General features: G+C 37.1%; 1 protein-coding gene across 2 annotated transcripts in view; it reads right to left on the minus strand.

Moving 5' to 3' along the window:
- Positions 1–15055, minus strand: part of LOC133657447 (inositol polyphosphate-5-phosphatase A-like) — a 441346-nt gene that overhangs the window by 151532 nt on the left and 274759 nt on the right. For both annotated transcript variants that reach the window (XM_062058790.1, XM_062058791.1), the window contains exon 9: positions 7894–7978. In XM_062058790.1, coding sequence (XP_061914774.1) covers positions 7894–7978 — 85 coding nt within the window. The remainder of the gene's footprint in view (positions 1–7893; positions 7979–15055) is intronic.

Consider the following 15055-nt stretch of genomic DNA (forward strand, 5'->3'; position numbering starts at 1 on the left):
GAACTATGGCAATGTTCCACTTTTCTGACTAATAGACGTTACAATGTTGGATACTCATGTTAAACAATGCCAAAGCATCAAATCAGGAGTTTCGTGCATTTGGGTGTGAGCTTACACGTAATTTTGGATGTCCCTGAACACTGTTTTTAACAATGGATACGCACTGACATCACAGTGTGGTGGACACACTTACTTGGGCATTTTTCTAGTATCTGCTGTCAGCCAGCCTCCATGAAACTAATGGCTGCAGACTGGAGCCTCTGGTTTTGTTCCTTCTCATCTCATTCCCTCGTGCCTGCTCTGATGTCTATACAATAAATATTTCTATGTTTATTTGTCCACAGCATATCACACAGGATTGTTTTGTCAAGATGGGTCACTAGGAAATTGGATTAGCTGCTTAACTTTGACGGAAAACACAGCACCATTGTAATATTTGTACTTGGTTTGAGGAAACAGGAAAATGTAGCATAAAGTAATATTTTCATCTAACCATGTGATGCGCATAATGACACAGATGTGCAACATGCAGTGTGACATAAATAATGGCAATGTTTATGCAGCTCTGTATCGATCTGAGAGTGGGCAGCTGTACCTAATTATGTGATCGGTCAATTTATATATTGTTTATGAAGTGTATTTTCGACTGTTTGAGTCAACAATGTACATTTTAATATACATTCTGATACTTTTGAAGAGAGCGGGGCGTGGAAAGTTTTATTTGCAATCTAAGGTCCGTATCAAGAAGTGTTATATTTTACATATTTGTGTTAAAGCATATCCCAACTAAACTCTAAGATCATTTACTTGAAAAAAAAAAAGTTTGTTTGAAAGTCACGATTTAGCCATGTTCCTAGGTTTTCACTCAGTCCTGTTACCCCAACACATTTCCTCCCAATAACATTTTAATATTCTACAAATCACAAGGTCTGCAGTCCACAAGAAGGCCAAATGCAAGTTTATTTTTATTCATGTATTTATGATGTCAAAGTACATAAGACTTATAGCCACAGTCTAACTTGCAACGCCTGTCCCTGGTTAGGCTTTTAAAGAAAAGTTGAGAAAAGTGTAAAACACATACAACAGGATTAACACAAGTACAAAAATAAAAACATCCATCCATTTTCTACCGCTTAATCCCTTCGAGGTCGCGGGGGGCGCTGGAGCCTATCTCAGCTACAATCGGGCGGAAGGCGGGGTACACCCTGGACAAGTCGCCACCTCATCGCAGAAAAATAAAAACACATATATAATAATTGGCCCTATTTGTCCACACTACACACAGTTCTAGTGCTCACACTTCTGATTTTCCTTAAGCCACTTTTTCATTTTTGTGCAGAAAGGTTTAATGTCCGACTGTGACCTTAACTCCAGTGGCAAAGAGTTCCACAGATGTGAGGCACCTTTTCACTCTACAGCACCCACTGACTGCAGCTTGAGTCTGCACCTTCACTACTGTATCTTTCTATTTCTTGACACATCACATCAGGGGCTAATCCATTAAGACACTGAAACATAGCTTTTAAAAATGTGAAATTGATAAAATTATCAAAACTCATCATGTAATATTATTTGGTAATATGGCAGTGATGATGCTTCATTGGTGTTTGGTCAAATATCTTCAGTGTTTGTTTATATAATGACAACAGAGGCTTCACTACACATCTCGTGGCCTGTCCCCAGACCATGGCACAATAAGACATGGGTCTACTCAGCCTGAAACAGTTTATATTTATTTGTATGGTTTTAGTCATTTTTATAATATGGCCATCAAATTTTAGTTTAGGTTACAAAACAACATCCAAATATTTAAATTCCTTTACCTGCTCTATTTTATTTTGATTATTGTTGACCTGAATTTCATTTAATGATTGTTTCTTCAAAGAGAAACACATTGTTGACCAAGTTCTTCTTCTTTATATACGATTTTCATTCAGTTATGAATAAAAACATGTCTGCACAGTCCTGCTTTTTTACGTGGAAAGACATTAAAGTTATATAATGTATCTTAGCTTTCAGATGAACTCAAAAGTCCAACTCTATTTTAATTTTTTAATGCTAATCTTACAATAACAATTGGCCTAATTCCAACCAGTTTTACCATACATCCATCTTCTTCCGCTTATCTGAGATCGGGTCACGGGGGCAGCAGCCTAAGCAGGGAAGCCAAGACTTCCTTCTCCCCAGCCACTTTGTCCAGCTCCTCCGGGGGGATCCCGAGGCGTTCCCAGGCCAGCCGGGAGACATAGTCTTCCCAACGTGTCCTGGGTCTTCCCCGTGGCCTCCTACCGGTCGGACGTGCCCTAAACACCTCCCTAGGGAGGCGTTCAGGTGGCATCCTGAGCAGATGCCCAAACCACCTCATCTGGCTCCTCTCGATGTGGAGGAGCAGCGGCTTTACTCTGAGCTCCTCCCGGATGGCAGAGCTTCTCACCCTATCTCTAAGGGAGAGCACCGCCGCCCGACAGAGGAAACTAATATCGTCTGCTTGTACTCGTGATCTTGTCAGTCATAACCCAAAGCTCATGACCATAGGTGAGGATGGGAACGTAGATCGGTAAATTGAGAGCTTTGCCTTCCGGCTCAGCTCCTTCTTCACCACAACGGATCGATACAGCGTCCGCATTACTGAAGACGCCGCACTCTTCCCTCACTCATGAACAAGACTCCGAGGTACTTGATCTCCTCCACCTGTGCAAAAACGTTTGTGTCTGTGCTTCCCCCGACAACAGTTCCTCAATGTCAATCCTCAATCCGCTTTCAGGCACGGTCCGTGTGTTTTCGATCATGGGAACAATGAACATCAAATCAAAACCACACAAACATAAAATATTACCACCAGCAGGTCGTTACAGTATGAATGGATATACCGTATATATTGTTTATTATTTCCACTGAAAATTTGACCACTGAAAAAAAGACTTGCGCTGCCGAAACCGGATGTTGTAATGTCGTAAACAAGATGCCAGCAATTGTCTGGAGCGTAGTCAGCTTGCCTACAATGTAAACATAACTTTAATGTTTTCCAGATAAACAGGCGGACAGCGATTTATGTGCAAATATTAAGAGGACAGTTGCGGCTTTTAAGGAGAGAAAGTACCGCTGGAACAGCAGTGCCAAGCAAGTGTGACGTCACGCTCGCTGTAGCTCGCTTTTCGTCAAGGACATCGAGGGACAGAAGTAGAGTCTCTAAACTAGGGCTGCAACAAATAATCGATTAAAATCGATTAAAATCGATTATCAAAATAGTTGGCGATCAATTTAGTCATCGAATCGTTGGATCTATGCTATGAGCATGCGCAGAGGCTTCTTTTTTTTATTTTTTTTTATAAATCTTTATAAACTGCAACATTTACAAACAGCTGATAAACAATAATCAAAATAAGTATGGTGCCAGTATGCTGTTTTTTTTCAATAAAATACTGGAAAGGATAGAAATGTAGTTTGTCTCTTTTATCCGATTATTAATCGATTATTGGAAGTAATAATCAACAGATTAATCGATTATCAAATTAATCGTTAGTTGCAGCCCTACTCTAAACACGAGTACCGTATTTTCCGCACCATAAGCCGCCCTGTGTTGTAAGCCGTACCTTCAATGAATGGCATATTTCAAAACTTTGTTTACCTATTAGCCGCCCCGTGTTATTAGCTGCACCTACGCTACGCTAAAGGGAATGTCAAAAAACAGTCAGATAGGTCAGTCAAACTTGAATAATATATTACAAACCAGCGTTCTAACAACTCTGTTCACTCCCAAAATGTAATGTGCAAATGTGCAATCACAAAAATAGTAACACTCAAAATAGTGCAGAGCAATAGCAACATCAATAACTCAACGTTGCTCGAACATTAATGTCACACAACACACAAAATAAACATTTAAAGCTCACTTTCTGAAGTTATTACTCATCCACAAATCCCTCGAATTATTCTTCTTCGGTGTGCTTCACTTGTTTTTTGACACCATCTGTGATGTGGACGCGCATGCAGTCGTAGATCAACAGGGACGGAGCTGCGTGAAAAAAGTCACCCGGTCTCTTCGCTCATCTTTTCTTCATCCATCCATCCCTTCGAGTTAGCTTTTATGATGACGCCGGCTGGAAAGTTCTCTTTTGGCAAGGTCTTCCTTTTGAATATCACCGTGGGTGGAAGTTTCTGGCCGTTAGCATGGCAAGCTAGAACCACAGTGAAGGACGACTTCTCATTCCCTGTGGTGCGAATATTCACTGTACGTGTTCCCGTTGTATCCACAGTGCGGTTCACATGAATATCAAAAGTCAGTGGAACCTTGTACGCGTGTCTCTAAGTAGGAGACATTTTGTGGTCTTTACAGAAACACACAAATGAAATGAAACGTAATATCCGCACGCTTCTTCGCGGGTGCTCACCTTGGCGGTTGCTTACAGTAGAAGAAGAAGCGCTTCCTCTTCTATGGGGGCGGTTGCTTACCGTAGAAGAAGAAGTGCTTCCTCTTCTACGGGGAAAAAAGATGGCGGCTGTTTACCGTAGTTGCGAGACCTAAACTTTATGAAAATAAATATTAATATTAATCCATATATAAGGCGCACCGGGTTATTAGCCGCACTGTCAGCTTTTGAGAAAAATTGTGGTTTTTAGGTGCGGCTTATGGTGCGGAAAATATGGTACATTCTATAGTAACACCAGAAAAAGATGCCAGATGTGTTGCTAGTCATTTTTAAGACAGAAAAAGTCACTAAAAGTGTCTGGAAACTTGAACAAGTACTTTTGTACATTATACAATAGGCAGCAACAATTGAAGATATGGCTGTGTTATGACGTCATATCTGTTTTCCTTCTTCGCAGGCTAATTCACACGATGGTCAAGCAGCTTGAGCGTAGCAGTAAAACAAGTTTGCAACATAAACACAAATAACAATTCCTGTTGTTACAAAATGCACACCCACATAACATGCTAATTCTTGTATTGAATTATATGATATATTTGATATGATATATCATGTAAAAGGTCTGTGCTCTGCACATGCATGCCATAAATAAATATCATTTCCAACTGAGTGTAGTAGTAATGAATAGAAACATAGTGATGGATCGGTGTGCTCTTTACAAGAAGATGACATAACTGCATTTCACCTTGCACTGCACACATAGTTGACTTGTTTAAGACTTAAAAAGCGGGTGTTGATAAAAGACTTACCTCCTCTGAGATGTTATAGTACATATTGTTGGAGTTGTTCAACCTCTTGTGCTAATATAAATGCATTTTTTCACATCTTTATTCCCACAATTAACATATAGTACCGGTAAGAGTACCAATATCAATAAGGAATATTGATAAGGGTATTGTATTGATAAATTCTTCACGATATACATCCCTACTGGTTACTACCGTTTACTTCAGCACCGGTCCCATTATGGAACCAAGTATAATAATAACAATCATAGATTTTATCGATACCCATCTTGAGTCTGATACATACATTATTTGTTGGTATTATTAATTTTAAAATAAACTTTTTTAATCACTGTAATGTGCTTAATGTCAACATGTTATCAGCATGGATGCTAATATGGCTATAGTTCATGTATTTAATGTATATGCTAATTCTTAGCTAAAACTTGCTACTCAAAAGAGTCATCTTTGACTTAGGAACCTTGAACAAAAAATGTAATGTCCTAATATGGTAAAATGTTTCAAAATGTGAAATATCAGATTATCAGAGTTGGCAAAAGACAACTCTAAGTTTATTTTGCCAGCGTTACAACAACATTCGTTAAAAGAGCCAATCAATATGTTGTACCACTCCGATAATATCATCTAACTGATCTTTCTTTTGATCGCTTCCTGTTTCTTTAATATTGTGTTGATTGTTTGATTTTAATGAATAAAATACAATCACAAAATGGAAATCGAAAATGTTTCTTATGCCAGCAATAATATCTGTAAAAATTAGGGGTGTAACGATTTGTTTTAACAACGATTTGATTTGAATCATAACTTGAGGTTGCCGATACGATTTAGGGACGATATTAGTTTATTTAGAACGATGTAATCCAAAACGAACCAGTGTGTTGAAATTGATTCAGTAACTTTTTAGCAAAAAAATCAACTAGTGTGACTATGAAATAAATACAGCATACTGGACACTACAAGTGAAGTTTCCTATATTCCTGTTTTTACTTATAAGGGAATTATATATAAATGAATTACATAATTCACATCTTATTTGAATAAAGTGCAACCAAAACTTTAGGTTGAATTAACAAGAGGAAACTTTTTTTGCTTTAATTTTTAGTATTTAAAATATGTTCAATTAAGTACAGTAATCAACATTTCAACAGTGGACATACCTGCTACTTCTGCTTTTGGTTTTCAACATAGAAATATTACAATATCAATATAAAAAATATAATTTAAAAATGGGCAACCGACATACAGTATATAATTAACAGTATATTTACCTGCTACTTTGCCATTGTAATTTACATCCTACAAACAGTTAGCAACTTATTATGAACACCTCTGTCTTTGCAAAAGCCATAAGTGTTTCCACGCACTGTTCAGCTCGCCTGCTTTTCTTCCGGTATCCGGAAGTGTTTTGATGGTGCGTGGCGATGACGTCACAGGTGGGCAACAGACTTGCGTAACGTTTAACGTCTTTATTTATGTAAAAGTGCTAAAAACTATTTCATTGAAAAGTCTGTCGTTCTTCAAATTTATGTTTTCTTTACTAGTATTGATAAAAAAATATTAAAACTTTTTTTAAAAGATGTTAGGCCAACTAGTAAAGCACAGATCGATATATTTGAATTTCAGGAATACAAATGGATCTATTGATCAATGGTTCCATCAACTAGTTAAAATACAAATGGAGTAGCAGTGTCCTTTATCACAGATAAGTTAATATGTTATAAATCAGCCCAACACTGATAAATAATGACTGTGGCAACCTAAATGTGCAGCAGGTGACAGTTAATTGCAGACATTAACTCCTCAATGGTCCCACTGTTTGTTGAGAATCCTGAACTCGGATCTATTATCGCCAAAGAAACACATGATCTGGGAGTTAATGTAACACAATTACACAACCAAAATTGAATGTCCAGCACAAACTTTGAGGCTATAAATCAATGCCCTGATGGATTGTGAAGTGGAAACATGTGACTCGACTGACCACGGTCCTGATGCACCGGCCAACTAGTGTCTGCATGACTACACTACTAAAAGTTCCTCCAAGTGTACCACACAGAGTGAAGTCCTTCCTAAGCCATTTGAGCAAAACCACATCCATTCAGAAAGCTTTCCCTTTTCCCTCTCTCATGAATGGGCTCCTGGTAGAAACGGACAATACCCACACCTTGGACAGGCCCACTGATTGGAGAGTCATTGTGCTGAAGATGAGGGAGAGGATCGAGCAACAAGAAGCTCTCCCACTCTGTTATCAACACCCGTAGTCTGCAGTCTGCCTTTATGACTTGTTATGCCGCTAACCCCCTCTGCATCTCCTCTTGGGAGAATGCTGAATGACTGCACTACCTTGCCCTTATTTGCACCAAGACAAGGAAGGGAGGGTGCAGCAGAGGAAGGGAAACTGAAGGAGCAATGAATGGCAGCATAACATAACAATGCACTTGGAGGCTCAGTTAGCAAACACAGCTGGCCCATCCACAGTCAAGCCTTTAATGAGTCATAACTCTAAAGAGACAGTGGGCTACTAAACCACTTTTACTACAGTCTATCTCTCCCTTACACACACTTTGTATTAAAATCATAGTATATTACATTGCTCATATTAAGTACATTATTAGACAGCTGGGTCCATATTTCACACATGAGACAAGAGCATCGTGCAATTAGCCTGTTTTGTATGTTAATGACTAACACATTAAACACGATATTAAAACACTCACCTCAATAACCTGCTTTGAGTCCAACCTGAAGTTAAAATCCCCAAAGACGAAATATGGCACCTTTTCATACCGCTGGTCCGTGATCCTGCAAAAACATCAACACAAGCAGCTGTATTGAACAGTGACAGACATAGGAATGCACCAGAAAAACAAACAAACAAAAAAATCAGGTAACACTTTAGTATGGGGAACATATTCACCATTATTAGTTGCTTATTAACATGCAAATTAGTAACATATTGTCTCTTAATTAGTCATTATTAAGTACTTATTAATGCCTTATTCTGCATGGCCTTATTATACAACCAGTATTACTAACCCTAACCCTAACCAAATAACTCTAACCCTAACCAAATAACTCTAAATTAAGTATTTGTTACTTACAATATGTTCCTCTAGTGTCCAAATAACTCTTAATTAAGTCTTTGTTACTTAAAATATGTTCCCCATACTAAAGTTTTACCAAATATCAATAATACAAAATCACATGTACTACAAATTAGGGCTTTCAAAAATAACAACATATTTTTTACACAATTTATTTGGACTACACGTGCTCCTTTATCTGAAATGATGGGTGGTTACCTAAGAGGCTGAGCAGGTTGTTATACAGTCAGTGATCAGGTCAATACGAAGATGTGTGAGGACACTGACTGATGCCAAAATAAACCCAGACGGGATTTTAGCTAAAACTGCTAACAAGTGTTGAGCAAATAAATGAGGTGCATTCAAGTAAAACATTTAAGAAAATGTTCCTGGATGACATTCTGACAGTGCAATTGCTTTAATGTCCAAAAATCTGGGTCTTTTTTTAAATTTAGCCATTATTAATGATTAATCCAAATTCAAAAGTCTCATTAAATCCTTTGACAGCACTGCTACAAATTTTACATGTAAAAAAAAAACAACTGCTCAAAATCATTTCACACTCCTCTGACCTTTTAAATTAGCTGAGGTTCACAGCACCACCTTGTGGCCTGATTACTTGATACTTTTATTTCCAGCCTGGCTTGATGTCAAAGCATTATTAGTATTTCACAGCATAAAATATAGTTACCATTAAAAGATGGAAGACTCGGGAAATAATATAAGATAAATCATTCTATCTGACTCATAACAACAAGGCAGATTTATAGTGCTTGAATCCACTGCAATTACTTTGCAAGACCTTTTAAGAGCAAGCATGATGCAAATAAAAACATGTATTTGGCCCTTAAAAGGGACAATTATACTTATTACACAGACAAAAGTATTAATTAACACTATGAGTTACTGTGTTTTGTAGTTTACACTGCATTATAGGATAAGATGGGATACATTTCAGAAATTCCACAGTTGCAGTGTAACATTTAAGATACACAAAGGACAAAAAGTAAACATGAGTTAAATGAAGAGTAACACAATGAAAGTAGGAAAATACTAATAATAACAACTGACATTGGAGCGCACTGACCATATACAGTAGTTCCTCCTGTACCAGGATTGAAGTAAACATGCACTCAATTCAAACAGTTAATACTCAGCTGACATCCCACTTGAACCACGAGATCGTGATCACTTTGTTTGATAAACTGCTTTGAAGTCAATGCTGGTCAGTTTTTCAAGTAAATTCACTTTGAACGGAAGGGGAGAGAGTACTGACCTAAAGCATATACAGATATCGAGATAACGACTTTGTAACAGTCCGGGATTCTTTATAGATTTCTTTCTGCCCTTTCAAGTTCAGAGCAACGGTCTTGCACCGACTCAAAGTTCACAATAGACTCATTCCGCAAATGCACACAAAAAGACAGTAAGCATCAAAAATATGTGGGCTGGTTGAATAATGATTAATTCCGATATCTTGGTAGTTTTGTCCATGGAGTTGGAAATAAATGCTAACATAAATGGGTCTGTGTAATTAATGATCCAGTATGCTCGGCTCACTATCTTTATACTAATAGTGAAGATAAATCTCCCCATGAACTTCCCAGGCCCAGATAACAATTTATTTATGGGGTCGTAAAGAGAGAGGCCACTTCTTGGTGGTGGGTCTGTGTTGCGGCTGTCTGTCGTAATGCATGCTCACTTCCTCTCCGTGAGGCAGTGAGAGTGAAGGGCAGGGAGGTGAAGGAATAAGACAGGGAACACAGCTATAACTTTCACATTACATTATATTAAACAAAGAGGAGACTTCCAAGATGAGTCAAGGGGGTAGTAGGAAGACAACCAAAAATGACCGTAATTCTTAAAAATATGACAGCACATTTAAGGCACATGTGCAACTCCTCCATTATCTCCTAGGATAGAGTAAATAAAGTAGTAAATTCTAAATACAATGCTACAGTCGTCTCTCGTTTATTACAGTTAATTGGTTAATAATGCCTGACGATGGTAGGATTATTATTACTATATCAAATATTTACATAGTTAGAGCATAAACAAATGCTTACACCCTTCTAAATATAGTTCTAACATAATTATTGTTGTAGTAATGGTGCATTATGTAATAATGTAATACATTTTAACCTCATTATGTAACAACGCCACATTTTGTAATAATCTGCCACAATTTATAATAAAAATTATTTGTAATAACTTGTGACACAATAACTTATTGAAGGCTTGAAAATTTGGGTGCAGCCCTTTAAATAAAATGTAACAATTTGGTGCATCCCTGTGATGAGCTGGCGATTTGTCCAGGGTGTACCCCGCCTTCTGCTTGAATGCAGCTGCGATAGGCTGCAGCACCCCCCGTGGATGGATTAGAATTAATTAAAAAATCAAGTAGGATGGTAAATGGTCACACCTAAATCAAATGTAAATGTATTGATTATAAAGGAACATGTGATTGCAAGCCAGAGACAAAAACTACACTGATGAAGTATTACTGACATGAGAATGAGCTGTGCATTGAAATGTTGGAAGACAAACTCATGCAATATTGATTATATTGTGCCAATGCTATACTATACATAATATTAAGAATAGAAAAACAGAAAAAGCAATCTATTCCATTAACGATCAATAGCATGTTGTTACATTTTATTAAAAAAAACAGTGCTACACCCACATTTTGTAATGACTTCTGCAATATGTAACAAGTTATTACAAAATGCGTTCAATAATTGTATGTGTAAATTGCGGTAAAGTATATTTTACATAAGTAAATTCACTTTGAACGGAAGGGGAGAGAGTACTGACCTAAAGCATATACAGATATCGAGATAACGACTTTGTAACAGACCGGGATTCTTTATAGATTTCTTTCTTCTCTTCAAAGGTAATTCCGTTATTCTAGATTGCATAATTTTTACATAATGCGTGTTACAAACCCTCTAAACAACAGCCATATATTAGTAGTGCACAGAAAAATCAATCCCCACCCGATTTGCAGATCTTATTCGTCCCGATTCTAAATCGATTCATATTTATCAAAAATGTGTGAAATTTTGTTTTATTATTATTTATTTTTTGTAAGAATCTATTTTTTTAAATATGTTTATAGGCCATCTCCATGCAACCAGAAGGAGCTTTTATAACCCGTAACCTTTTTTGATTCATTATAATTATTATACCAAATAATACTTTGCAATAATCAGTTCGAATCGAAAATACGAATCGTTTCTGAATCGAATAGCAACCCCAGGAATCAGAATTGGATTGAATCGTTAGATACCGAAAGAGTCACACCCCGCCCATATAATCACTTTTACAATCGTTTCACTCAATATAGTAGCATTAAGTGTGTTCTTCTGTAGATTACTGTACTCACTGGTAGCCCATAAGATCCTCCAAACGTCACGGCTAACTGGCTGTCCACTACAACACGAGCACTACATGGACTTTTTTTGCCACATCCTGGATAATTCCTTTACCTTAGAACTGGGCTTCCATATGCTAAAACCACAGGTGTGTTAGGTTCATTTGACAGTCGCAGCCACAACCATTGATAGCATTGCGTGTCAATCGCTCACATCAAAGGCTCACTGATGTCAATGGAAGCTGTGTTATTCATGTTGAAGATAAAGTGCATCAACAAAGTTCATCTCCATTTAGCGCTGCCTGCACAGCTGCTGAGAGATGATAGCGGTCTTGTTAGATTTAAGTGGTGCATCGAGTCTTGCCTGGTCTCGTGTCTCTTCTTTTGATATTGCTCATGTCAATGGCTCATCAATGTAGAGATGTGTTATTGACCAGCCGGTAGTTGAATATTTGCAGATGAATAAATTCAATCCCACTGGGCATCCTCCACTTGTTGCTGTCTAAATAATATGACATGATAAACATATGGGGCATAATATTTGTTCAGATTATTTTCTTTCCTCTTACATGTACACTGATAAGCCACACAGACATATGGCCACTTGCACATTCAACGATATAAATCAAAAGTAGATTGTTTTTATTTGAACATTAACTTTACAGATGCAAAGTGTTTACAGATGCAGAGTGTAGCATTTGTCTGAATTCAAAAATCACCAGACCAATTGTTGAATATTTTCTAATGACAGAACTGATAACAACAGGAGGGAACAGATAACAAATATATATATTGATGAGTAAGGACAGTGAAAAGTATCAGTGCTCTTAAGAAAAAGAGTGTATTCAACATTTCGAAGGTTTTTCAGCACACTCCAAGACAACAACTGGGACAATACACCACTAGGCAAAAGAGCAGAGAACAAACATAATTGACTAGAAAATGCTCAAAGAAATACACATTGGACAGACAAATCTTACAGTAAAATACTAGACGGAAACAGACCAAACACGGGACAATTGTTCAACAACAACTTAGATTAATTCATTAATCAAAGTAATTTAGTCTCAGAAAACAAGGAACAAGCACCTTTCAAATTTGAACCAATTCCTGGTACCGATCCGCATACTCAACAGTACACATTTTCGATGTTCATGTCATAAATGTTATTTGTTCCATAATAAAATCTAAATTTTATTAACAGTGAGCTGATAATGATAACTTAGTTGTTATATCTTATTTTCTTACACTTCGGATTCTTAATTGCAAGTATTCAGTCTGTCATCATTCAGGAAGTAGTCTTTGCCATTAAGTTGAATGTGCCAGTTTTGTCTTTTGTTGAGATTTACAAACTGTAAGTATTGTACTTATTACTCACCAGCTGTTTTATCGTAACGTGTATTTTGGTTGTAATTTTGATTACTGAATTTGGAGGTGTTAAAATCGCCATGTACTATCGCTATTGCTAATCAGCAATCTAATCTAATCTAATCTTAGATTGGTCAGATATATACTAGATCCGACCAATCGAAGTCTATGAGCTTGAAGTGATGTAGCCTACTCAGATGAGCGGCGAAACGTCTTCCAAGACAAACCAAGTAGTCCAGTTGCGATCGATTGAACGCTCTGATAAACTGTGGTAAAACTTCCCATGGATAGTTTTACCGTTTTAAATAAAAGTGATTTTAAAAAGATAATTGATAACACTGATAAACTCAAGGACTAGTGACATTTACTGGAGAAGCAAGCTAGCGAGGCTAGCTTATATGCTAACATAAAAACAAGAAACAATGTCTCTCGCCATTAAAAATAGACATTTCCTAATTGAAACGTGTATAGATATATTACTGTCCATTGTGCACCTTAAACCTACAGGCTGTGCACTCTTAGACAAAGAAATCTTCTTCTTCGATTGGTTTATTGGCGGATCGCATTGAATGTCTGAAAGGTGCATATAACGCCACCTACTCTACTACAACATATAGAATGTGCTGCATATCAGCACTTTTTACATTAAAAATTGAAGATCATATTCCCATTATTGTTTATTTCAACCTATCCTGTGCTTAACATTAACCTGATCTATTGTCGTGATGTCTGTCACCATCCTTTGCTGTAAGTCCTTGTGTACTCTTTCTCATGAACAATCTTTTGCCACCACTTTAACTATTATTTCAATGATTTGTCTTGTTTTTTGCTTGTTCTGTACGATATGCAAGAAAAATGACAATTGCATCTGTACTGTGTTTGTATGAATGTCCTCACTACTTTGCATTGTTACTTTTTCCTGTTTCTGTACTTTAACTATATATATATGTGTTATTTTGCTCTACTTTAATTGTCTGTTCTTCTGATTTCTGCTTTCTGACTACACAACCCCCATAAGCTGCTGAATGACTTCCCCCACAGTTACATTTAACAGTGACATTGCGTCCACATTCTCCATATTCGTGTTCTCCTCCACACTTTCCACAATGTTATTTAGCTCTACACATCAATCAATCAATATCCTTTATTTGACCAGGTAAAAACTCATTGAGATTAAAATCTCCTTTTCAAGAGTGACCTGGCCAAGAGGGCAGCAAAATAAAGTTACAAGAATACATATAACAACAAAAACACATCTCGCTATACGTCTATATCTTTGACGTCTTGAAACTACTTCTTCCTCAGTTGGTACAAGTTGGTACACTTTGTTGACCAATTTAGGCCCGGAAATGGCGAGAACGACACAAAAAGACGCTTGGTTCCACCCCCTTTTCTTCGTGAGGATTAAGGTCATTCTTCATATAAATGGGAATATATGAACATCCTATGAGTCAGACAGCAGTAATGACAGCAGACCTTGTACAGTAAGTGATGTTGTATTATGTTTGTTGGCTCTCATAAAATCTGCAGTGAGTAATAATCAGTGATGATGTTGGAAAAAAAGCAAACGTTGTGCTATGTTTTTGAAATTATGTTTAAAATGATCAAAATAGGTAAATATTAAATGTGCCCGTTACTACATTACATAAATACTTGCATCATGTATATAAAATGGAGGTGTTTGGATTTGTTTTAAGGGCTTTATATGCAGAATAAAGCGGCTCACATAGGCTCTATTGTAAGTAGATTATTGATTACGTTTATTTAATATTTAGAATGCAAACAAAAAAAAATAACACCCTTCATCATGTCTCTCATAATGATTGTAAACAGGCAAAGCAAAATCCCCCAAAAAGTGCAGCTCCACTCTAAATCTTCTGATTTGTTTTCTACATTTAAAACACTTCCTTGTGGTCTACACAACATAAAATGGCAGTTCTTTGGTCCATATTTTGCATAGATGATGCGACTTGTCCAAAGTGTACACTGCCTTCCGCCCCAGTGCAGCTGGGATAGACTCTGGCCCCCCTGCAACCTTTAAAGGGGCACGCA

The sequence above is a fragment of the Entelurus aequoreus genome, linkage group LG09, assembly GCF_033978785.1.
Source record: "Entelurus aequoreus isolate RoL-2023_Sb linkage group LG09, RoL_Eaeq_v1.1, whole genome shotgun sequence".
Classification (NCBI taxonomy): Eukaryota; Metazoa; Chordata; class Actinopteri; order Syngnathiformes; family Syngnathidae; genus Entelurus; species Entelurus aequoreus.